Below are 26,579 nucleotides of genomic sequence, written 5' to 3' on the forward strand. Positions count from 1 at the left end.
CTACTCACAAACCGTGAGATTATGACCTAAGCTAAAGTCAGATGCTTAACTGACTGAGCCAGTCAGGCACCCCCAGAGTTCTGGAGTTTTAATGGCTTTATGATATTCATTCTTCTAAACTTCCTGGCTTGGAGTGTTTTTCTTTCTTTTTCATGGTATCTAGTAAGTAGTAATTTTTTTTTTCCTATTAAAGGGGGCCTTGTAATACACAGAATTTTGTTGAGAATTGCCTCTGAAATAACCAGAGATACCTTGACGTGTCATGACGTCATGGGTGTGATTATTGTGAAGAAGTCGACAGCTGGAGACATGGGATGAGCACGGGGCTACGAGGAGACCCACATCTAAATAGAACAGGTCATGGGCCCTAATGTAAATTGCAACATCTTCTTAGCATAATGGAATATAAATGTCTATGGACTTATAATTCACCTTTACATAATCAGTTCTAATATACTTAAGGGGTCACAGGGATAAGTGATATATGCTCACATTTTGGTTTTTTTTTTCTTGGCTTATTAGCTATACTTTTGCTGTGTTATTTATTGGTTGATTTACAGTTGGTATTATATATCTTTAACTTATCACAGTCTGTCTTTATGTGCAATTATTCCACCTCATACATAGCATAAAGACCTTACAATAGTATATGACCATTTTCTCCCATTCTGGTCTTTTGTGTGTATATCACACATTTTACATTTACATATGTTATAAACTCTGCATTACTGTATTGGTTTCCTATGGCAAAGCTATTAGTGTTTCCAACTTCTTCTCTAAAAAACATTGCCATAAACACAGTGGCTTAAAATAACACCAATGTCTCATTGTACGGTTCTAGAGGTTGGAAGTCCAAAATCAGTCTCACTGGGCTTAAGTAAAGGTTTTAACAGGGCTGGTTCCGTCTGGAGGCTCCAAGGGGAGAATTTGTTTCTCTGAACTTCCAGCTTCTAGAGACTCCCTTGCTCTCCTTAGTTTATGGCCTCTCCTTGCATGACCCCCACCTCTCATTTTGGCTATCATGTCTCCTCCTACCTATTCTGATTCCTGCTTCCCCCTTAGTAAGGACCCTTCTCATTACATCAGGCCACCCAGATAATCCAGGAAATGTCCCCATCTCAAGATCTTTAACCTTTTTGTCATATACGATAAAGCTCACAGGTTCTGGGGATTAGGACACTGGATATGTACCATGACTATATTCCTATTTTTTTTTTGTAAGACAGTTGTTTAAATGATCAGTGATCCTTTTTTTTTTTTTTAATGTTTTCTTAATTTTTTTTTTTTAATTTTTTTCAACGTTTTTTATTTTATTTTTGGGACAGAGAGAGACAGAGCATGAACGGGGGAGGGGCAGAGAGAGAGGGAGACACAGAATCGGAAACAGGCTACAGGCTCGGAGCCATCAGCCCAGAGCCTGACGCGGGGCTCGAACTCACGGACTGCGAGATCGTGACCTGGCTGAAGTCGGACGCTTAACCGACTGCGCCACCCAGGCGCCCCAGTGATCCTTTTTAAAGACATTTGAACATATTTAAATATATCATATATTCACCCATACAGTCACTACTTCCAGGGTTCTTCATTCCTTTGTTCTGCCTGAAAGACTTCCTTTATTTTTTTTTAATTTCTTTCTTTACATTTATTTTTGAGAGAGACAGACACAGAGCACAAGCAGGGGAGGGGCAGAGAGAGAGGGAGGGAGACACAGAATCTGAAGCAGGCTCCAGGCTCTGAGCTGTCAGCACAGAGCCCGATGCAGGGTTCAAACCCACAAACTGGGAGGTCATGACCTGAGCCAAAGTTGGATGCTTAACTGACTGAGCCACTCAGCTGTCCCTCCTTTAACATTTCTTCTAACATGGGTTGGCCAGCGACATTTCAGCTTTTCCGCTTTTGCATCATAAAAAGACTCCATTTCACCTTAATTTCTGAAAGAGATTTTTGCTGGGTGTAAACTTCTAATGTGACAGGTTTTTCTTTCCCCTCAGTACTTTATTTATTTTATTTTTTTAAGTTTATTTATTTTGAGACAGAGAGAGCGTGAGTGGGGGAGGGGCAGAGAGGGAGAGGGAGAGAATCCCAAGCAGTCTCCACACTGCCACAGAGCCCGATATGAGGCTTGAACCCACGAAACAGTGAGATCACGACCTGGGCCAAAACCAAGAGTTGGTTGCTTAACCGACAGAGCCACCAAGGTGTCCCTTCTCTCAGCACTTTAAAGATGCGGCTCCGCGTCTTTTCTGCTTACATTGTTTTGAATGAGAAATACAGTCTCTTCTTTACCTCTGTTTATGTGTTCATAACGTTTTTTCCTCTGGCACTTTTAAGACGTTCTCTTTATCATTACTTTCAAGCAGTTGGATTATGATAAGTGCTGGTCTGGATTTCTTTGTGTTTCTTGTGCTTGGGGTTCACTGAGCTTCTTGGATATGTGGGATTATCATTTTCATCAAGTTTGGAATTTTTTTTAGCCATTGTTTCTTCAAACATTATTTTTGTCCTTATTCTCTCTCATCTCCTTTTGGGGTGTCAACTGCATATGTATTAGGCCACTTAAAGACCCACAGATCACGGATGCCATCTTCTTTTTCTTGTCCATATTTTTTTCTCCTTGTGTTTCATTTTGGATAGTTTCAATCACTTTGTCCTCAAGTTCACCAATCATTTCTTCTACAATCTCTCATTTCCCAGCAACCTCATGCAGAATCTCTTTCATCTCCAACAGTGTAGTTTTCATTTCTAGAAGTTTCCTTGGGATCTGTTTTATATCTTCCATATCTCTACTTAATGTGTTAAATCTTTCTGCTACCTTCTTGAACCTGGGACCTGATGATAATTACTATTTTAATGCCCTGTGGTCTGTTAATGCTATCATCTGTGTCTTTCTTGGTCAGTTCTGATTTATTTTTCTCCTCATTATGGATATATTTTTTTGCTCCTTTGAAGGCCTAATTTTTTATTTGATGCTAGACATTGTGAATTTTATTTTATTGAGTGCTGGATGGTTTTGTATTTCCATAAATATTTTTGAGCTTTGTTCTAGGACTTGGTTACGTCACCTGGAAACCATTTAATTTTTTCAGATTTTGCTTATAAACTTACGTAGGTGGCACTGATCAGCATTCAGTATAGAGCTAATTTTGCCATGCTACTGATGCAACACCCTTATGCACATTTAAGTGAGCTCCAGAGGCTGTACCTCTAACATTTTCAGATGGTTCTTTTCCTGGCCTTGGGTAGTTTTCTCACACATACATTGCTGAGTACTAAGCTGAAGATTGATAGAGGTCTTGTGCAGATTTCTGAGGTTCTCTTTTTATAAAACTCTCTCTTCTACGGTACTCTGCTCTGTGAACAACTTGTACCCCCAGCTCTGTTTCTTCAACTCAAGAAGACTTACTTCTTCTCAGTTCTCCCTCCCTGTGTCACAGCCTGGAGACCATCCAGGCAGTAAGCCAGGACAACTAGGGGGCTCAGCCTATGTGCTTCACATCTCTCAAGGATCATAATTCTTCCTTGCTTGATGTGCAATGTCATGAAAAATCACTGTTACATACAGTTCATTGGATTTCTCAGTTGCATCAGGTGGGAGGGTAAATCTGGCCCCTTTTACTTTGTCTTGGCCAAAGGCAGAAGTCAAGATAAGAAATTTAAAGGCAACATTGCAACCATGATCATTTTATAATGTGAGATCCACTTTAATCCTCAAGGGCATTAAAGAATAATAATGGTTATAAAGACCTGTGTGGCACTGGATTAAAAGACCTTTCTGATTGGTTCTGGATGTCTCTGGCTACCAAAGGAGTACAGTTTTTACATAATGCTTAATTTTCCATGGCCCTCAGAAGTTCAATACAGAGAAATGCTGATCTCAGAGATGTACACAGACAGATTAGTTCTGTGCTCCAACGGATGGGAATCAGTGTTATCCAGAAAGGTAATAATAACGTACATATCAGCTCAAAACTTTGGGTGCTGGCATTGTGACAGACCCAGTTCTCAGCGCCTTATGTGTATTAATTAACTCACCAGGAGCCTTGGATTTTTACCAATGAGGGCACTAGTACACAAAGAAAGAGACACACAGAGGTGGTCACTAGGAACCAGCCTGTAGTCAGTCACTATCAGATCTGCCGTGCTGCTTTGGACAGTTTCTTGCCCTGGGAGGAAGCCACAGGACAGATCTGTATTGACCCCTGCAAGATATTTGACAGAGTCTTCCATGTACGCTGGTGAACCAGGTGGTGAACTGAGGCTTAGAGAATCGATATATTATAATTATACAGGGAGGTCTCTAACAGCTTTTCCTCAACTCAGCTTGCCCACAGGGTCACCAGTGGTTGGATAAAGTCACATAAGAACTTAAATTTTCTGTTTAGGGTTATGGATGGATCCCAGATCAAAACATAGTTACTGAGCACCTACTATGTGCCAGGCACTGACCAAGGTAGGTGGAAAACACTGGGGAGCAAAAGTAAAATTCCTGCCCTTGAAAGGTTTATAATCCAGAAGAGGGGGATTATCAGTAGTCATGACGAATGAATTATACAGCATATTGAAAAATGCTATGTTTACGGGGGTGCCTGGGTGGTTCAGTAAGTTAAGTGCCCGACTTCGGCTCAGGTCATGATCTTGCAGTTTGTGAGCTCAAGCCTCATATGGGACTCTCTGCTGTCAGCACAGAGCCTGCTTCTATTCCTCTGTCCACCCCCCCACCCCCACCCCGCTCTCTGCCTGTCCCCTGATCTTTCTCTCTCTCTCAAAAATAAATAAACCTAAAAAGGGTTAAGTTTATGAATACAGGGCTTTCCCTTAGGGAATCAGGAGTCCAGGGTGCTCTAAGAGTGGATGGGGGAGGGTTACCCAGTTGAAATTTTAAATAGCAGGTCAGGGCAGGCCTCCTTGAGAAGGTTACCTCGGAAAAAAACAAAATCAAAAAAAAAAAAAAAAAAGAAAGAAAGAAAGAAAAAAGATGAGGGACTTAGTCACGGGGACAAGTGGGAGAAGAGCGTCCAGGCAGAGGAAACAGCCGGCATGAAGCAAAGTGGCCTTGCTAGGAGCATGCCTTCCAGGTTCAAGAAAGAGTGGAAAGGCAGTTCAACTGGAACGGAGTAGGGGAAGGGGAGTGCAGAAGGAAATGAGGACCAGGAAGAAGAAGGACTCATACCAGCATCAAAGAGTCAGTGTTACACAGGAACAAGAAAGGAATAATACGACGTATATACACTCTCCTGTTAGACTGAACACCGACTGAAACATGGACCCGTAAAGGTACAACACGAGGAAATTGATGATAAGACAAGCCTTAGAATCCCACAGTGGGGTGCTGCCTTGGTTTGGCTTTGGGTCATATGGTGTGTCCCAGGCCTAGGGCCAGCACTTCCAAAGTTCTTGGTTCCCAGCTGGCCTTCTGTCTCTCTGTTCTCCGACACTGCCTCCTGTGCATTTGTATGAAGTTACCGCCATCTGTGAGATTCACAATGAAGGCAGCACCCTAGCCTCGCAAGCAGGACAATTTTTGCCAGCTTCCCTGAGGCTACTGGCCATCTAAGTCAGCCGTGCTAACAGGTGCTCTTTCACTCCCCTAAAGAATTGCTCCTGCTAGGTACCAGGGGGAGGAAAATGCCCATTTTATTTTTAGTACTGGTGAAACTCTCAGGAAAAGGCAAGGACGAGAACATATTTTGTGGTTCCTGGTGAGGTGTAGGAATAAAATGTTCAGCTTCCCTGTAACTTACAAAATAAGAAGATTTCACTTTATGTAATTGTATCTTGAGCTTCTAGGGAGAATAAAAAGTGACACAGCTGAGCTGATCATTACTTGTTGACATTTTCACTGTCTTCTAGCAAAATGATGCTAGCAGAGGAAAATAAAATACCAGGTCACCTTCTTCCCCTTCGGGGTCTGTGTTTGAATGACTATATGTAGCTTTCCTTTTCTCCTTCAGTAATAGACACACCTGGGCTCACTCTGCAGCCCATTCCTTCCTGGCTGGGTGATCTCAGCCCACTGCCTAACCTCTCCTAGCCTCTGTCTTCTCATCTGTTAAATGGGGTTCAAAGCCTCTGCCTCAAGGGTTGCAGTCAGGGTTTCATGTGACAGTGCATGGGAAGCTGACCCTTCCTATTCACTCTCCATGTACTCTCTCTGCCTGGGAAATCATGAGCCCCTAGCATAGGCACCTCCCCCCTCCTGTCCCTCCTGGCTCAACTGGTGTGCAATTGGCTCCTAAAAGGCAAACGTGGCTGCAGCTCTCAGGGAGGAGGCAGTCTCTGCCCCACTCTCCGTAACTCCCCATCCATCCTGCCCCTGGTAGGGCCAGTACAGCCTGGCCCGCAACAACCCACCAGCCCCGAGAAGACTCCATGGTGGGCAGAGTGGCTGCTCTGTGTCCCATGACTCAGCTGGGCACTTCCCTCTTCTCCACCCCAGGAGCTCAGGACGTTTCTACTCTTCCTGAATGCTCAGGGTCCTCCCCTGGGGTTTTAATCACATGGATTTCGTGCTGTCACCACACCATCCGAGGACCCTTTGAAACCGCCCTTTCTGATGGTTCTGCATCAGCAGGTACTTTAAAGGACCGAAGGCTGGGAAGGGTAAACAGGGTGCCTCCTGGCTGGCATATGGTATGTGAAGGAGAATCTTAATGGCCGAGGCTGATGGTGAGCACATCAGGCACCAGGGGCAGACAGCCGGGGATGATCGAGTCCTGGGGCCCACTGCATCTCCTCAGAGAGGCGTCCTTCAACCCTGCTGCAGCTGGGCAGAAGATATAAGGCACAGGGGTGTAAAGTGGGACTCAGCTCTCCATTACTCAGCCTGGACGGGACCCTTGCTGGCACCTCCGCAGGGCAATGGGGGAGGACAACGCTGGGCACAAATGCCCTTTGGGGAAACAGCTAGCAGGAGGTGCTAGCCTGGTTTGGGGGTTTCTGCACCCCAAACGATGGACTGGGGACTCCACCCTGATTTCCCAGACCAACTCCCACATAGCCAGGAAGCTCTCAAGAGGCCGCCTCCTGCCTCCCCGCGGTCCAGGCTGACTCGTTCTGCTGGCTGCGACCCCAGGGTCACATTCTAGAGGCACAGTCCCTGGTGTGTCTATCTTGGAGATGGTCTTGCCCTGGGCTGGGGTCTCGCTCGGGGAACGTGGCCAGCCCTCCAGCCTCCCTCCCTGGGACCAGATGCCATCTTGAGCTCCAGCACTTGGAGAGCCCTCCCTCAGGCCAACTGCCACTGGGTGGCTCCTGAGTCCCACATATCCCCAGCTAGTTCTGCTTCTGTCCTTCTGCTCCAGAATGGCACAGGCTCTGCTCCTCGACCTGAGCCAACTGCCAATTGCCAACGCAGGTTGCTGTGGCCTCCACCTGGTCCACGGCATGGAGACTGTGCTGCCCCAGGTCCTGGCGCCTCTACCCCAGCACCCGCACCCACAAAAGTGGCCAAGCCACGGCCTGCTGTCAACAGCATGGTGGGGAAAGTGTGTGCTCTGGGGGTGAACAGACCCGAGTCAAATCCCTGCTCTACTACCTGCTAACCAAGCCATTTCGAATGACTGCTGAATCTCTGAGGCTTCGCGTTACCATCTGTACACTGCGGACAGCAACCCAGGGAACCCGTGGTGACGGCTCATCGGGCTCACACATGTTTAGAAGCCTTAGGACAGGGGTGCCTGGGTGGCTGCGTCGGTCGAGCTTCCGACTTTGGCCTAGGTCATGATCTCACGGTTTGTGAGTTCGAGCCCTGTGTGAGCTCTGCACTGATAATGCGGAGCCCGCTTGGGATTCTCTCTCTCCCTCTCTCTTTGCCACTCCCCTGCTCGCTCTTTCCCTCTCTCAGAATCAATCAACTTAAAAAAAATTAAAAAAAAAAAGCTTCCTGTGTGTGGAAGTGTGTCTATGCACGCATGTAACTGCATGTGTGCATGTGCGCACGTGTGGCTCTCTACAGGTGCACGTATGCAAATGCCCGCGAGGGCGTACGTAAACGCACGTCAGGGTAAGCGAACGGGTGCATGCATATACGTGTGCACGTGTGTGTGTGGAGTATGGATACCTGTGTCCTCCAACAGAAGCCAGACGCTCCATCCCGAGCCGGTCCTCCCGAGGCTGCTTACCTCCATGTTTCTGCAGAAGGTGGCATTGGTGCCAAACAGGATCTGGCATTGCTCGTTGGCACTGTAGTGCATGCCTGGCAGCTTGTGAGGGAGACGCACCACATGCTGGCTCCTGGGGTCTGTGACCAGCAAACAGGTGCTGACTTTCGACCTGAAAGAGCCAAGGGGCAAGTTGACTTATAAGGCTACTTCCCAGGTTTTTGTTTTGATTTGTCACTCAAGAGAAGGGGAGAAGGACACATCTCCGAATTATGTATGGGAAGATGACCCAGGCACTGGACTCTTTTTCTACCTGGCCAAATGCAGATCTTTACTACGAAGACAATGAGGGCTTAGCAACTAGGAAAGGGCCTGGGAATAACACCCCGTGAGGCTAACGTACTTTTCTCAAGTTTGAGCTTTCTTGGGTGAAAATGTATTTCTGAAATCGATTCCCACAGTATTTTCTTCGAATACATCTTTAAGGGGTGCCTGGGTGGCTCAGTTGGTTAAGTATCCGACTCATGGTTTTGGCCTCTTGGTTTTGGCTCAGGTCATGATCTCACAGTTCGTGGGTTTGAGCTCCGCGTACGGCTCTGTGATGACAGCTGTGGTGTCTGCTTGGGATTCTCTCTCTCCCCCCCTCTCTCTCTACCCCTCTCCTGCTTCCTATCTTTCCATTAAATAAATAAACATTAAAACAAAAGAATACATTTTTGAGCAAAATTATCATGAATAAAGAAAAAATAGAAGCTAGGGTCATTTTTCCTTTATTTTGAATAAAAAACAAAGTGCTTATTTCCAACTCTGCGGACTCTCTCGGAGAGCCTGTGTCAGGCCATGGCAGCTGACTGGTCTAGGTGTCCTACCTGAGCACACATTCTGCCCTCAGTAAAAACTGGCTGGAGGCACGATCTGCAAAGGAGGTCAGGATTTCCACCACGATGGAAACATTCACAGATGTTGAGAACAACTCTGAAAAACTGAATTGGGGGCTAAGAGCCTGTGGCTCCCTTAGGAGGTTAAATATTTGAATGTTTTTCAATTCCCAAAAGCAAGGCAGATGGTAGTAGAAAGGAAACCCAGCCTCACCCCAAGATTCTTGAAGAAGAGAGTTGCACGCAAGTATACACAGGCCGACGCTGGCCACCTCCCCCAGGCTCAGACACACACGACATTTTAAGAAAGGCGGTGGGACCAGCAATGTGTATATGAGCAAACGAAAATATCCTGCCTTGTTTCACTGACCCTTCTGGGGAAAATGAAACAATGTCAAGAGGCTTACAACAACATTTCATGGAGATTCTGTGATAACAAGTACTCAGGAAGAAATAGACGCTATTAAAACTAATGAATCCGTTTTTAAGCCTTGTGTAGCACATAATTTTTCCACCCACAGGAAATATCATGAAAGAAGACCCAGGATAGGGACAGAAGGCAGAGTGATGCCTGGCTTCTGCATCCCAAATTCACGGGGGTACTTTAATGTGTTACTGAACCGCAAAGCTCCATATGCAGGTAAGACTCAGTTCCTTCCATCTCCATGTGGTGGACGGATGAATACAACTAAGTACGGAAGTGATCGGGGTCTACCCGTCAATCTGTAAGTTTATCCCTGAGGTCTTGACACTAAAGGATCCTTATGGTACCTGAGCAAAGACTTTGTTTGACGAAGGTCTGAAATCAGATGGCCAGCTCTTCTGTAGCAATCTGCAAGTGGAATGATGCAGATATATTCTGGAAAGAAGGTGGCGGTGAGATAAACACAGCCCATCCTTACATGTGAGGGGGGAGGTGAGCAAGCCCCGCTCCCCAGCAAGTGTGCCCCCTATCAAGGGAAGCAGGCTGAGCATTAAGGAAGTGACTTTTTCTGTAGCAGCCAAGGACACTGCTCTGGTGGTGTCCACTCAGAGTCAAAGTACTGCAGAGAAACGAAATGGGGTTCTTTTCAAGTCCTGGTCACTGTGCTGATATTCTGTCAATCAATAATGCATTTACGAGTAGCAGCTTGGTGCCCAGCATCCTAGCAGATGCACACGTGGGAGGAAGTTTTGGCCAGATATAGGAGACTCACACTGACCACCTCTTTAGGCCAGATCAGAGTTCTAAGTGATTCGTTTCTCTTTCCCACACTTGCTAAGACCTCAATTATTATTATGTCTTCTGGAAGCACTTGTTTAGAAACATTTTTTTATATTTTTTATTACTTTTTTTTTTTTTGAGAGTGGGGGCGGAGCCTGATGCGGGGCTCTCAACCGTGAGACCATTTTCACAACCGTGAAATCAAGAGTCGGACGCTTAACCGACTGAGCCACCCACGCGTCCCAGAAATATTTTCTATTATAGTGCTTGTATGGAATGATTCAAGGACTTACTTGAGGAAGTTTTCCAGGTCATCTCGGCTGCAGGATGACCAAGAGAGGTCACTGGGGTTCCGGCCTTTTACCCACTCTCCTGACATGATGTGGGATCTGCCAGCGCAGGATGAGTGGTCATCATCATGGTTCATTCCCAAGCTGCCCGAGGGAAAGGAAAAGGAGAGACGGACGCTTATGCTATAGGCTTTCATCTGCAGTTCCAGGTTCCAGCATACTATGCTAACTTAAATCAGGTCTGAAACACAAAGAGTGACACAGGCTGATACCCAGTACGCTATTCTCAACAAAGCAGACCAGCAACCACGAGCTTATAGAGACATTGAGCGATGACTTCTTTACTTAATGAATGAAGACAGAGCAGACACAAGGAGCATTTGCTAAGTAAATGAATAAATGAAAAATTACATTAATGCTGTGATATTATCGTTCTTACACTGTAAACTTCTGATGGTTACACTTATTTGTGACACTAAAATAGACCAATGTTAATGATCTAAGTGTATTGTTGCCCTATGGAGAAGTCATTATGGGAAGGTCTAATGGGAACCACCCATGACTTTGACTTATATAATAATATCATAGGTATAAACCTTCAAATCAGTGGAAAATGTGGCTTTTCTGTCTTTCACATCATTAAACCTGGGTCCACCAACATCATACCTGTGGCCTCCATGCCCAGTTGTACCTAATAGACACCAGGATGCCTGTCTAGATGTATGTGGCTGACCGCACACTAGAAGCTGAACAAGGATCTTAGTTTGCTCACATGCTGTCACTGGGGTAACCTGAGGCACAGAACATACAAGGTCAGATGGCCCAGACTTTGCTGACCTGTGATATCCAGGGCAGAGATTCACTGTGCAGAAGGACGCCCATCCTTTGCCAACAAGCCCAATGGAGAAAACATGTACTTCCTTTCATTCAAAAATATTTATCAGAGGTTTCCCAAGTGCCAGCTAATGGACTACAAAGACACAACGGTGCACAAAATGCCATCCCTGACTCCAGATCACTGCCTGCCTGGGCAAGGAGACAACACAAACAGAGATAATTATAAAAAGAGGTTCTAAAGGCTTCTCTGGAGCCTCATTTTCCAGTTTCCATCATACATCTCTGACCATCCTCCACCAATGCCCCCTGCTTGCTGCTTAATCCTGGGGTCTGTCGACAGAGGCCTGCCTGTATTCTTACTCTGCACACCCTCCAAGCCACTCTCATACTCTTGCCAATGGAGACACTCCCTTCACCAATACCATGGGGAGCTGGATTAGCCAAAGCTATCCTAGTCCTTGGAAAACACACCACCTGGCACTCGTGCTCCTGAATCTTCAGACTGGCAGGGGAGTCTCTGATCACCCACATATCTGCTCCTGTGAATTAAGGGAACGCTTATCAAGACTTAACTGAATTTATTCTTAAGCCTATTTATGTCAGTAATACTTGCTATTTCAATTAATACATGAAACACAAGAACAAGAGTAGTTGTTTTCATGAAAACTAACTTAGCTCGCTAAAAATAGCCCACTGCCAAATTGGATGTGGGCAAGACAAGTGTAAGAGATGAGAGGAAAAAATATAAAAATCTGGTCCAGACTGCTTCACAAGGATCTTTTGTGTTCTACCCAATCTAAAAAAGAAAAAGAAACTGGAATTTTAACTCATTTCATTATAACTCGTGGTTTGTGTGAAGAAGGTGACGTGCGAGGGCAATCAGCAGACACATACCCTCTAAGAAAAAGCGTTCACCACCACTGCAATATTGGTGAAAAAATTAACATTTTCATGGCTTAAGCTTAAACCAAATGTTTAAGGCACCTAAGTATAATTTCTTTACGTTTCTCCACTTGAACCTTTTTTTTGGTGGGGGGGTGTCAATTGGTCAATTGACCAACTACTACCCTGTCAGAAGAAAGCTTATCTGTGGTGCCATGGACCCATGTGTTGGTGGCCATGTTTTCCCGTGGTCCAGACCACTCTCCTAGACATCACCCTCTCCCTCTGCATTTCCCAAAAGGCACTTCCAACTCCCCAGGGCAGTTTTCTATCCCTGGTGGAGTCTCTACCAGTGACTGGCACAGAGTGGGCACTCTGTGAATATTTATTGAATAAACTAGCTATTTAATAATGGAGAAAGCACCACAAAAATCAGAGAATCCATGCCCATTACGAGGGCACTAAGTCTAGTACCATGGCGTCTTGCTCAACAGAATGATGAAAGCCTTCTCTGGCTAGATTCAGTCTTGCCCTCTTGCCAAGAAACCAGGTATCCGTCCAATTCAAGTTAAATGAAGAGCCAAGAAATTGTCAGATAAATCTGACCAATAGGAGTAATTTAGATACATTTCTATTGGTTACTTCACTGAATAAAATGAGTCCTATTTTTTAGCACCATTGTTCAGCTTTTTAGTTTTTTTCCCTGCTTGTTATCTATCTACGCCAATAGGTATCTACAGCTATCCATCTGTCTATCTGCCTATCATCTCTTTGTTTTGTGTTAACTTTTTTTTCTTAACGTTTATTTATTTTTGAGACAGAGAGAGACAGAGCATGAACAGGGGAGGAGCAGAGAGAGAGGGAGACACAGAATCTGAAACAGGCTCCAAGCTCTGAGCGGTCAGCACAGAGCCTGATGCAGGGCTTGAACTCATGGACCGTGAGATCATGACCTGAGCCGAAGTCGGACACTTAACCGACCAAGCCACCCAGGCGTCCCTGTTTTGTGTTAACTTTTGAAGGAAGTGGCTGGTTTTTCAAGTGCCTTTAGCAAAGGATGCTAAAAGGCATCTTAAATATGTCTTAGGGTTTTATCTGATATCTTTAAATGAAACTAGAGATAGGGTTTTCGAAATAAACAGATCTTCTGAAAATTTTGATGGATTTCGGTGAACTCTGCTAAATGTGTACAGGTTCCAGAAAGAAAATGTCTCAGGAAAACAGTGGCTCCGTTCTATCTTCAATGACAAGGTGTAAGCACGGCGCACAGACCAGGTGCAACTGGTCTGCTGTCACCCTTGGGGAATATAGTCCTACAGAGAACCAACCTGTGAGTCAGTTTTTCTTCTAGCTTTGCACTTTTATAAGCCGGTTCCCATCATCCTGGGCTGGGATCCCCTGAGTGGCCACCAGATGGGTTTTTTCAAACAACAAGGATGTTGTTTGGGAAACCACAACGGGAGGAGATCCAAGTCCTGGCAGAATGGCCTCACCACCTATGGAGGAATGTTTCATCTGTGACCACTTCTAAGTTTTCTCTCGTGGTCAAGTTGGTCGTAAAATGAAAGAGGTTCCTTTGCTCACACTGCCAGACTCTGCTGGCCAGAGGACCTCGTCTCTCAGGAGACAAAACTATGTTTAAAACAGTGCTCAGAAAAGCTGACTATGCCGTCAATAACCATATGCCTACACAGTGTGCTATGTTGGTGTTTCACTACGCCGGCCCCAGAGAAGGACTTCCCCAAGGAATGTTCCAGTCAGCAAGATCAGCCAAGAGTGGGATTCTCGGATTTCTGGAGCCTGTTTCTAACACAGATCATGCTTGATCTAGTTTAAAATGTTCAAACGCTAACTAAGTGCCTCATAAATTTACAGTTTGATGAACTAGCATTGGGCTGGGAGTCCTGATATTTGAGGTTTACATAAACTACTGTTTAGGCTATTTTTAGATTACATTCAGGATTACTTGCCTGAGAAATGTATGCTGTTTTAGGTTTATGTCCCAGGGCATCTATTACTTCTGGCAACATTATATTTAACAAGAAGGAGTAGCATTAAGCGAACACAGTAATTCTGACTCTAAGTAACAGTGGGGTTAAGGACACGGACATGCCTCATGTCACATGTGACTGAGATTTATCAGACACAATCACAACTTAATGGCCTTGAGTTGATTTTATCTTAAAACAAGTAACACATTGCTTCTGTATTAGCTTTAGGAAATCCAATATGTACCATGCAGGGAGTTCTAAGAGAATCCCTACAATGTTTCACCCCTCCTAGCTTCACCCCAAATCCTGAAAACCATGGAGATGGCTATGTGTTTTAGGTTTGGTATATCTGCCATCTTGAAAGTGTTGGTTTTACCTGGCTCTGAGTCTGTTTCTCAGAAGCTTTGGGATTTTGACAACAGGTATACAATGAGGTCCCACCTCCCCTCCAAACAGGGAACCTGGGGAAATGGCTCCCGTGACGTAGCCTCCACACTGAAGGGGCTGCTGGCCAACCCAGGCCAACCCTATTAGCCCTGTGGGCATACTGACAGTCCATTTTCAGTAAGTGCTCACGGATGCTGCAGTAATAGGGATGGCTCATGGCAGTTTCTAGGAAATAGTAGTTAGATTTGTATTAATTCATATTACTTAACAGTAACAACTAACACATCAGCTTTGTACTGGAAGGAAAATTCTCGACTGTCAATACTTCTTTGACAAGAACCACACTGTGCCCTCAATCTTCAGCTACTCAGAAACGTCACTTGCAAGTATTAAAAGTCACTAGGGGTAACAGGTCGCACTCATTTATGCAGCTTAAATTGTCATGATCATCAATAACCCGATTCAGAGGGAACAAAACAAGTAGGCAACAATAACATCAAAATCCTCTCCCTGTTGGAGGAGTTTTTGTTTGTTTCTGTTTTTGTCCAAGGAAATGAGCCTATCAGCCTTCAGGGATTCAGTAGCAATGCAACCAGCAGAGTAGATCTGGGGTCTCTACAGACTCAGCTTTGCCTCCTACACATACAGGATCATCACAGTAAGAATGATCCTAAGTCACCATGAAGTTTGGATCACCAGTGGGTAAATAATGATCAGCACAGCGTTGGTGTTAAGTGTGCTTTGCTGTAGTGGATTATATCGCAGCAGCTGACAATGGTTAAGACACATGCAGTATACACCGTCTCTTTTCACTCGCCAGAGCACAAAAGTAATGAAAACACTCAAGTTCCTGAATTTACGTATAAGGGATTTTGATGTCAGGTATATGAGTCAGGTCTGTCTCCTCCTTCTGCCTGGGCTTGTGTATTGTGTGTTTATCCGTACAGAAGATTCCCATCAAATGGGCTCTAACTTTTCATTGAACAAAAATGCAATTGACTGTGTTGAGAGAGAGGTCAAGAGAGAAAAAGAAAAGAGAGAAGGCGTGCATAACCTGAGTGATTCTGGCCCTCACTCTGTCCCTGAGCGTGTACATGTGCGTGTGCAAGAGTGTGCATCCCCTAACACAGTGGCACAGCTCTGTGTATCTGCCCTCCTCTCAGGAGGTCTCTGGGCCGCTCTCTGTGAGTGCAGCACGACGCTGAGGGTGATTCTGGTGTTTCACAACACACATTTGCATGCAACACGGGCACAAGGTATGAAGGCTTGACAGGTGAAGTTTAAATTTTATCTGATGCTTGAAGAAATGGCTGCTGGTTCCAACAGGGTCAGGAAGATCAGGTGTGACGGCCTTGGTGTCGGGTGCCTGAGGCACACCTCCAAAAAGCAATTTTTAAAGGTAATGTTGATAACTATTTTCAACTTTTATTCCTGTTTAAGAATCCACTCTGCACAAACAGTTTCAGTATCACTGGGCCATCATTTGGCCTGAGTATCTTCACTTCTATTTCCATTTGTATCTTTATACCCTCCAGATGAAGCAAACACTTCTTTCATTCTTTTTTGTTTGTTTATTATTTTGTTTTAATGTTTATTTATTTCTGAGACAGAGACAGAGCATGAGTGGGGGAGGGGCAGAGAGAGAGGGGGACACAGAATCTGAATCAGGCTCCAGGCTCTGAGCTATCAGCACAGAGCCTGACGCGGGGCTCGAACTCACAGACTGCTAGATCATGACCTGAGCTAAAGCCGGACGCTCAACCAACTGAGCCACCCAGGCGCCCCACTTCCTTCATTCTTGATGAGCCCCTTTGGGGCTGTAAAACTAGGGTGATGTGCTTCAGGTCACACACCAGGCCAGACTCTTTTTTCTGAGACTATCTTTCCAGGCCAGGTAGACCACAGCAGGCACGGTGGCTCTCGATGAGGAGGCTTCTCCCCTTCTGGCACCTTCCCCCATAGACTCCCTTCTGCTTGGACACATTGCACACAGAGCAGCTGGCTTCCAATTTTCTGATAGTTTAATGAACATATGCAAAGAGATGATACTAATTCAAAGGGATACATGCACTTCTATGTTCATAGCAGCATTATTGACAATAATCAAATTACGGAAGCAGTACGAGTGCCCATCAACAGATGAATGGATAAAGAAGATGTGGTGTGTATATATAGAATAGAATATTACTCAGCCATAAAAAGAATGAGAACTTGCAATTTGCGGCAACATGGATGGAGCTAGGGAGTATAATGTTACATGAAATTAGTCAGAGAAAGACAAATACCAAATGATTTCACTCATATGTGGAATTTAAGAAAGAAAACAAATGAACAAAGGGAAAGAGAGAGAGAGAGAGAGAGAGAGAGAGAGAGAGAGAGAGAAACTAAGAAACAGACTCAACCCTAGAGGACAAATGGTTACTAGAGAGGTGGGGTGGGGGGAAATGTGTGAAACAGGTGAAGGGGATTAAGAGCACATTGATCATGATGAATGCTGAGTAACGGACAGTATTGCTGAATCACTACATTGTACACCTGAGTCTAACATAACAGTGTATGTTAACTAATTTAAAGTAATTAAACTAATTTAATTAAAATTTAAAACTTAATAAAAAAAAGAGCTATGCAGAAAAAAATTTCTGTTGCAAGTACATAGTTTATGAGTAGACTTCAGTTCAACCCTAGTAGATGATGTAAGCGTAGACACACCAAAAAACATACACATCCAGTAAAGGGTATCAAGATTTGGATTTCTCTCGATAACTGTCAAAATGAAAGTCTGATTGTGAGCGTGTGTGTTTCAGGATAGTGGTCATCTCATAATTCCTGTTAAAGGCTTTTGAAATAAAATGAATTCTGAAAGAATCTGCTAACAAAGTGAAGTTTTCAATGATAACATACCTTAAAGAAAAAAGAAAAAGGAAAAAAGAAAGAGATGATATGAAACCCCATTCTCATCATGCAGAAGCAGGTGCTATATTTGAGGGTCCTGGCTTTGGAGTCGCACAGACCTGGATGAGGATTCCAGCAACTGTGCACCTCCAATTCCTCATCTATGACTAAACAGGGACAAAATCTTAATGCCACTCATTTATTTGTTCCTTCATTCAACAAATATTTGTCAGGTATCTTCTACAAATAGAAGTCTGGCAGAGGCTAGACCCCTGCCTTCGTGGAGTCTGTATTCTAAAGGACTGGAAGTGAGGCATACGTGGGAACACACACACACACACACACACACACACACACACACACACACACGCTTGAGGGAAGAAGGCTACAGTCCCCAAACTGCAAACCCGGTGCCCTTAGAGAGCCACAGAGTTAACGAGGAAGGTGGGGAGATGCCACACCAAAGGGAAGGTGGGCTCATGGTGAATGGAAAAGGTGCTACTCTGTCAAATGCCTTTAAATTCCATTTTTTGTGGCGCCTGGATGGTTCAGTTGGTTGAGCGTCTGACTCCTGGTTTCCACTCAGGTCATGATCTCACAGCTTCGTGGGTTCGAGCTCCGCATCGAGATCTGCGCTGGCAGTGTGGAGTCTGCTTGGGATTCTCTCTCTGCCTCCCCCTCTCTCTGCCCCTACCCTACTTGTGCTGTCTCTGTCTCTTTCAAAATAAAATAAATAAACTTAAAAAAAATTCCATTTTTCTTTTGCAGTGAGCTAACTGAATAGAACAGGTCTGTCCTGGCAGATGTAGTGCAGGGACTGGAGTAAGGCCCCTGAAGAGCAGCTTTGTGGGAGCCCCAGAAGCCCAACTGCTCTTGGGAGGAAGTCATCCCATCCAAGACTGCAGACACCCCCCAGGACACCTGTGAAGGATAATCACTGATGACCACTGGTCTATACCACTCACTGCCCTTTGTAGGAAGAACACGAAGATGGGGGCCCATGGCACAGCCTCCTGTTTCTTTACATCTCCCAGAGGCAGATCTAGGTTTGAAAGCACACACCAGTCACACTCTTGCTTGTTTCTCTGTGCATCCAGCAGCCTGGGGCTGGTGAAGCCTTGAGGCACACAGGCCTGGAGGGCTGAAGCTATTGCCATCTTAGTGAAAACCGTTTCCTGGCTCTGATAACTCCTACTGGCTCTCCAGCCCCCATGCTTCTGGTCCTGCCCTCACCTCCCCAACCCATGACAAAGATAGTCCTTGAACTGTGACATGGGCCACCCTTCCCTGCTCCACCAGGTCTCAGGGCAGGGCTGGGCACATGGCAGGGCTCGATAAATGGCTATAGAACAAAAGCAGCACGTGAACATCTAGGTCCATATGACAGCTCACCAAGCACCCAGAATACAGGCTACCTGTGGTGTCCTTCCTCTGCCTCATAAACACAAGGATGACTCCAGGATGGGATGGTCCCCAACATGAACACATGAACAAATGAGAGGCACCTTCTTGGGACGCCCATAGCCTTCTGTGCATAGGGCCCTTACTGCTTAAAGCATTCTGTGAGTGCGTCCAGAGCGAATGTTTCCATACGCTTCAATCAAATGATGTTCAAAAATTTTACAAAAAAATATCTACAAAGGTATGTTGGGTTTCTGACCCGGGAAGATATTCTGTAAAAGGGGAGAAGGGCCTTTGAAGCGGATTCCTGGTAGACATTCCAAAGATGCTACGAAAGGTAGCTACATTGATAGAATAAGGATGTACCCTCCCAAGGTGACTACTTAGAAGTGACAGCACTGATTCGGATGGAAAGGCCGTAAGTGTTAAGAAAAACTTCCATCTGTGTGGCGCCTGGGTGGCTCAGCCAGTTAAGCCCCTGACTCTTGATTTTGGCTCAGGTCATGATCTCGCGGTTGGTGAGATGAAACCCCACATTGGGCTCTGCATTGACAGTGTAGAGCCTGCTCAGGATTCTCTCTCTCCCTCTCTCTCTTTCTGCCCCTACGCTGCTTGAGCTCTCTCTTTCCCAAAATAAATAAATAAACATTTAGAAGAAAAGAGAAACTCTACCTATGACAAGGTAAACAGACTAATAAGCCAATTTTCCTTCTTTCCTCTTTGTGTGTGTGTGTTTCCAGAATTATCTCAGATATTTTAAGAACTTTACTCCCATTATGCGTTTGGCTTGTTAAGTTCCACAAAAAGGCCTTTCAGTTTGGGACTGCACTCAATGAACTAATTAATTTGGGGAGAACTAGAATCACTAAAGTTTCGAGTCTTGCCATCCTGGGACACAGGCACCTCTTTATCTTTTCAGGCTTTCTTAAGTGACCTCTGGCAAAGTTTTATTTTGTAAAGAAAGGTATTACATTTCTTATTAGCATCATTCCTGGGTATTCCATATCTCTGGCAGATGTGTGGAATGAGGTTTGCTTATCATTCTTCTGTAACTGATCTGCCTATGTATAGGAAAGCCATAGATTATTCTATATTGGTCTTGTGATTTGCACCATGATGAACACTTATTGTTTGCAATAGTCTGTCAGATGATTCTTTAAAAAAAATTTTTTTTAATGCTTTTTATTTTTGAGAGAGAGACAGAGACAGAGTGCAAGTGGGGTAGGGACAGAGAGAGAGGGAGACACAGAATCTGAAGCAGGCTCCAGGCTCCGAGCTGTTAGCACAGAGCCTGATGCGGGGCTTGAACCCACGCACTGTGAGATCATGACCTGAGCTGAAGTCGAACATTCAAACGACTGAGCCACCCAGGTGCTCCTGTCAGATGAGTCTTTTATAACATGCAGATAACAACCACTCTGACTCTTCCCTTTCAATGTGTATACCTCATTTCTTGCCTTATGAAATTTGGTAGACTTCCAAAACAATGTAAAATATTGTTAGTTACCACATGGGCACCTTTACACTGGTCCCAAGTCAAATGGAAATGCTATTAATACATGTACACTGAATACACCTGCTCTAGAGGGCTTCTAGGTAAACTGGCTCAACTTAAGGACATTTTCTTCTAAATGATCATTTGAGGACTTCTTCACTGCCATTTCAAAGTAAACACTAAGAGAGTTTAACATGGTGGACAGAGTGATGGTCCAAGGAGAAAGAGGTCATTGCTAGTGTTAAAGATTTGCCCTAATTAGTTTGGGGACCTAAGACAAGGTTCCAATCATATCAGGACTGTCTTCCCAGCTGGGAAGTGAGGGGCTTGAACCAGATGACTATTAAAAGGTTTTCCAGTTCAATTGGAACGTATTATGTATGCCAAGTGAAATAAGTCAGTCAGAGAAGGACAGATATCATATGTTTTCACTCATATGTGGATCTTGAGAATCTTAACAGAAGACCATGGGGGAAGGGATGGAGGAAAAATAGTTACAAACAGAGAGGGAGGGAGGCAAACCATAAGAGACCCTTGAATACAGAGAACCAACTGAGGGTGGATGGGGAGGTGGGGGAGAGGGGAAAGTGGGTGATAGGCATTGAGGAGGGCGCTTGTTGGGAAGAGCACTGGGTGTTACATGTAAGCCAATTTGACAACAAATTATATTATAAATAAATAAGTAAACATTTAAAATGATAATAATTTTTTTAAAAAAACAAGGTTTTCTAGTTCAAGATGTAATCATTTCATGATTCTTAATCTGTAGAACTGAATACAATTTAAGGTAGAGTTGCTATTCAGTCTTTTAATAAGAGCTGACTGAACATAATCTTGCACCAGGCATTTTCGGGGCACCAGTTTCACAGCAAGGAGTGGCACACACAGGCCTGCCTGCAGAAATCCCACAGTCTGGCAGGGATCACAGATAAATCAATACGTTCTGACCCATGCTGTCCAGTGAAACTTTCTGTAATGGAGGAAAAATCTCCCTGTGTGCTGTCCAACATGGCCATAGACCACAGGTGGCTACTGAGTGTTTAAAATGTGCTATGTGACCAAAGAATGGAAGTTCTGATGATACGAAATTTTATTTAAGATAAATTTCAAGATCCACCTGTGGCTAAGTGCCACCTCGTTGGACCGTACAGCTGTAGCCAATAATGCCATTGAACTAATTTGAATACCACCATTGTGCTAGGAGCTGTGGATATCATACACTGGTGTAAGAGTATATCCATTTCCACAAATTACTTACAGACTTACAGATTCTGGGAGAAAGAAGACAAGCTGATGACACACCTGGAGAAGAACTAGTGGCCAGGCGTAGCTATCAGGAGCTAAGAGCCATCTTAGAGAAGGGAAACTTCCACACATCGTCTCATAGTGACTTCTTGTACGACCTAACTTACGCCTACTTTTTCTGCCTGCTGATGGTTATGCTGCTGGTACCACCTGTGAAAAGTCCTCCAAATCCCTGGGCTGGAGGGTGAGGTATTGGAAGAGCCTGAATATCCTCTGAGAGCTTTTCACAGCATCCAAGAAAATGAAAGAACATCAGCCTAAGTCGATTTTGACAAGAAGGTGCCTGGAGAGCAAATAAAATCTCCAACAGAAAGAGGGATGCCTCTTCTGTGCAACTAAGCCTGGGACATTCTCAGTATCAAATCCATTTAGTCAAGGAGTGACATAAAAGAATGTGCCTTTGCAGATTGAAAAAGTGAATGGTAAGATGTTAAGTTCTGTGAGGTTCTCCTTAGCTTTTTAAAAGGAGAACATTTACTGGGAAAAAAAAAACCCATTATTTTTATTTCAAAGGAAGACTACAAAAGCACTGAGCTCTTCCAAAAATAATCATAGACACAATGAATGCCATCCTGGCCTCAGAGCTGTTGTCCCTTCTGTGGCCTGCTCTGGGCCTACAATGCAGAGATGCTCCCAGCCAAGGGTTGGTGTGACCTGTTGAAGTCCAGAATGCTGTGAAGCCCATGTAGACACCATCAGCTCCAGAGGCCAGCAGCATCAATAAGGCTGACATCCCTGTGATGTGCTCCCCCCACCCTCCCAAATTGCATGATGGTTCACTGGGCCTCCTGTTCTCCATCAAGTCTATGGTGGGTCCTCCTTTGGCTTAGCTGTATTTGATGGAGGCATGCATGGGGCATGGGAATGAGGTAGGGAAACTGAAAGACTCCCTAAAAAATCTGCCTGTTGCCCCTTTTCCTGCTTCTACTCTTGCTAGGACTTGAACCCTCACTCCACTTTACCCATGCCTCATAGTACAGATAGTGTATGTCCTCCTTACTGGGGACAGGGAGTTAATGATTTCTCTAGAACAGGCAACATCTAAGGAGGAACCAGTGAGAATGACCAAAGCTACCATGTGTGTATTCCAGACCACTGGTGCTAAACAGCTGGAGGACACCAAGAGCCCTGGGTCCAAGGAATAACACCTAGACCCTTGTCTTTGTTCTAACTGGTTCCTGGATGCCTGAGGGACTTTATACCAGACTATTGCCCTCAGTAAAAAAAAAAAAACCCAGGCCCCAAAGAAAAGACTTGTGCTCCATTCCTTTCTGAGTCTCCCAGATGCTCTGTATCTCCTCTCTCTAAATCTTCAACAAACGCTGTGCTGACTCCTATTTGATTTCCATCCTGCATAAAACCAAGGACCCTCTTGGCTGGTCCTGCGGGATCCCCTCTGTGTCCGAGGACCTGGCCTGCCAGCATTAGGAAGCGTTCTGAGAACCCAGGCTGATTCAGCGTAAGTGGGTCTCAGCTCCACTCACTTTTCCTGGTCTGCCAAAGGTGCATTGCAATGATGGGGGAACCAACCCCAAACTTTCGTTCCCGGGTGGATCTACAAGGAGACCATGTGCCCAGCTTGGCGAGCAAGACCATAACAGAGAAGTTGAACAGCACAAAGTGTTTCTCTTTCGATAAACGTGCTCCCAAGGTCCTGCCAAGGAAAGACTGTGCTGTCCCTATCACGGCACTTACTTTGTGAAAGGAAACTGGGAGGTTGGGTGAGAATGACAAACACATGCTTTCTGCTTCTTGGTCTAAAGAGTAATTAGCATAAGGGGGCTGCAGACACCGGACTGGAATAGGGCAGGAAATGGAAGGACAGCTAAAACCTTCCAAAGACGTAAATTCTGGGCTAATCCATCCTACCCTCCAGACGTCAAGAAGGAACTTGCAGTTAACAATGGATGGCACAACTGATGTGCAAATGGAGAGCACTATCCCAGTTTTAGGGAAATATATGGCCACTTCCAATCCTACAGAGCTGGGCTCTGCACAATGCCACAGAGGCAAGCACTTCAGGGAGCCAAGGTCAAATCTCCTGGTCCCTCTGCAGTGGGTCAAATCTCCATTGCCCAGCTCCACAGTGAGGTAGAGAAGGGAGAAGAATGTGGTTCCTTCTCTTCCCACTTCCAGTATCCAACACCCAGGGTTACCTGTCTGCTCCTGTCCTCCTTGAGTCCCTGATTCAGAGGAACCTTCCCTTTCCTTCCTTGCTCCCCAAAGCAGTTTGCATTTTAACACAGTCAGCCTCAGCACATCCATCCAGAGGAGCGACTGTAATGGCAGGTGTGTTGGGCACTGTGGTAGTGGATGAGGCAAAGAGGGTAAAAAATGGTGGAATCCAAGGGCAGGCTTTGCTCACCACACTCACCAGAGGTGGAGATTCATACCCTCCTGTGTCAGCTGAAGGCTGCCGTTCACTACGGTCTGAGCCAGGCAAGCCCAGAGGATATGGAGGCCCTAAGCTGACACCCTAATCGTGTGCTCATTCATCTACCAACACCAACTCCATGCCTGTCACATACCAGGCACGGTTCAAAGCACCCATGTGCCCATGGGACATGCATCAAAGGTGCAGACAAAGGTGGCTCTCTCCCTGAACATGGATGCTCAATGGGACGCTAACAGTGGGAACTGGGAAAGGAGATGCGATACAATGGTGGCCTCCTGCCTAAGAAGGAGAGAGCACCCAGAAAAGCAGAGAAACAGTGTTTTCATTGTTCCAGTACCCGTTATATATATTGCCTCACTCACAGGATACCTTACTGTCCCCACTTCACAGAGGAGGGAAATGAGGCCAAAGGAGAGGGAACTAAGAAGATGAGAAGCTTGCCCAGGGTCAAATAGCTGATAAATGGTCAAGCACAATTTGAGCCTGTGCAGTCTATACTCTGAACTTGCATGCATGGCCCAGCCCTTTGAGGATGAAATTTGCCTCCACACCCAAAGGAGAGCAAACGATGGGACCTGCTAACCCATGCAGGAGTGGCTTGTCTTGAAGGTCGAGGGGCTGGCAGGGAGCCCTCAGAATACTATGGACTGGATATGAAAACCCCTTTTAGGATTAGCAGTGGAAAGCCAAGAGGCACTGGAGGGCTCAAGGTCTACTGTCAGGGCAATGCCAGTAAGACAGTATGGAGAGGAGGGGCCTACAGAGTGTGGACATGGCCTTGCGGAGAACAGGTGCTGGGCAGCAGCCAAGAGCCTTCCTGGGCCCAGCTTGGAGGAATCACACCTCTGGTTCTCTGGGGACTGAGACACTCAGGAGGGGCTTCAGACTTGGTCTCCCTCTAGACACCTCCTAGTTCTCTTACATGAAGCATGCATCTGAGACATTGCTAGCACCCACCCTACCCTCCAGCCTTCCCATAAATACCTGAGGCTCAGAGGACATGGGCAGGAGAGGGACACAGACATATCCAGGGTTATGAAAAGCTGGGCGGGGGGCACGTTAAGGTTGGAGAATGACTCAAGGAGCGTGAGATCAGGGTGGGGAACCTTGAAGTTTTTGTGATCTCTACCCATCCTCTCCTTTTTGATATTTGAAAATTTTGCACATTAAAAAGATATTACTAGGAGACTGCCACTCAGGATACTGACTCCTTTTCTGGTTGAGACCTAGGCTCTAAAGAGCCACAAGATTTTTTTTTTTTTAATTTTTTTTTCAACTTTTTTTTTTTTTTTTTTTTTTTTTTGGGACAGAGAGAGACAGAGCATGAATGGGGGAGGGGCAGAGAGAGAGGGAGACACAGAATCAGAAACAGGCTCCAGGCTCTGAGCCATCAGCCCAGAGCCCGACGTGGGGCTCGAACTCACGGACCGCGAGATCGTGACCTGGCTGAAGCCAGACGCTTAACCGACTGCGCCACCCAGGCGCCCCGAAAGAGACACAAGATTTGAGGCATTAAGGCTTCCTGAAGCTCCTCTGTCTGAGCCAGGGTGGAAACCAAAGCCCAAAGAGAGATGCCCACCCAGTACCTTTCTGCCAGCAGCAGCAAACACTTCCAGGAACCAAGGGTTTCCTGCCAGCTGGTCTGAAATCAGATTTCTGGTCTACCTCCCAGGTTCTGCCTTAATCCAACCCAGCCACCTTGTGAACAGCGATGGGAAACAGTGTCTAAAGTTTGAGAGGACATCACATTAGAAACCCTTCAAAGGTCCTCTATGGACTTGAAGATGAAATTTGGTGTAGTGTTGGAAAACCTCATAATCAGGCCTCAAATGACCATCTTTTAGATTTACCTAGAAGAAATGGCGTACGTTCATTGGTTTTGTATTGGCCTCCCCCACCCCCACCAAGGAACAGAAGGACGGTATTTTTCTCCTTTTTAACCACTGGCATCCCTTACCTAAACAAGAGTATTTTCAAGTCCACCTAGACTTAGCAACTTTGATTTGCTTGGAAGCTTGGATTTAATAAGCTTTCCATTAGCAAACGGTGGCAACTGCCTGACTTCTCAAGGGAGGGTTTTCCTCAGCCGATAGGAGAAGGCCTGGCTTGGATAAGTGTATGGTAGAAATTGAAAAGAGACAAGGGGGTAGGAGATGAAAATGGAGTCTCCCCACCCCACCCCCCACCCCAGTGGCAATCTCAGTCACTAATTCTTCTAGGGGCTGCTGTGTTAATGGGTACTGGAAACCAGCCACCAGCACTTCCTAACCCCTTCAAAGGCAGTGCAGAGGAGGGGATTAGCTGACTTGCAGGAGGGACCTGCTGCCCAGAGAAAACCTGCAGCTTCTCCAAGTTCAAAGACCCCTGAGGGACATCAAAGGGCACAGGATGCTCCAGGCAGCAGAAACCCTAAGGATAGGCTGCTTCCTGCTCCTAATGACCATCAACCCCTTCCTTTCCTTAAAAACCACACATCAGGAGGGGCTTTATGGCCTAATTATTTGGACTCTGCCTTTTCCACCT

General features: G+C 45.5%; 1 protein-coding gene across 4 annotated transcripts in view; it reads right to left on the minus strand.

Moving 5' to 3' along the window:
- The window catches only part of ADAMTS17 (ADAM metallopeptidase with thrombospondin type 1 motif 17), a 352,557-nt gene that overhangs the window by 167,556 nt on the left and 158,422 nt on the right, over nt 1-26,579 (minus strand). For all 4 annotated transcript variants that reach the window (XM_047864329.1, XM_047864330.1, XM_047864328.1 and 1 more), the window contains exons 9-10: nt 10,475-10,615; nt 8,121-8,271 (exon numbers count right to left, since the gene is read on the minus strand). In XM_047864329.1, coding sequence (XP_047720285.1) covers nt 8,121-8,271; nt 10,475-10,615 — 292 coding nt within the window. The remainder of the gene's footprint in view (nt 1-8,120; nt 8,272-10,474; nt 10,616-26,579) is intronic.

Source organism: Prionailurus viverrinus, chromosome B3, assembly GCF_022837055.1.
Source record: "Prionailurus viverrinus isolate Anna chromosome B3, UM_Priviv_1.0, whole genome shotgun sequence".
In the NCBI taxonomy this organism is placed as follows: Eukaryota; Metazoa; Chordata; class Mammalia; order Carnivora; family Felidae; genus Prionailurus; species Prionailurus viverrinus.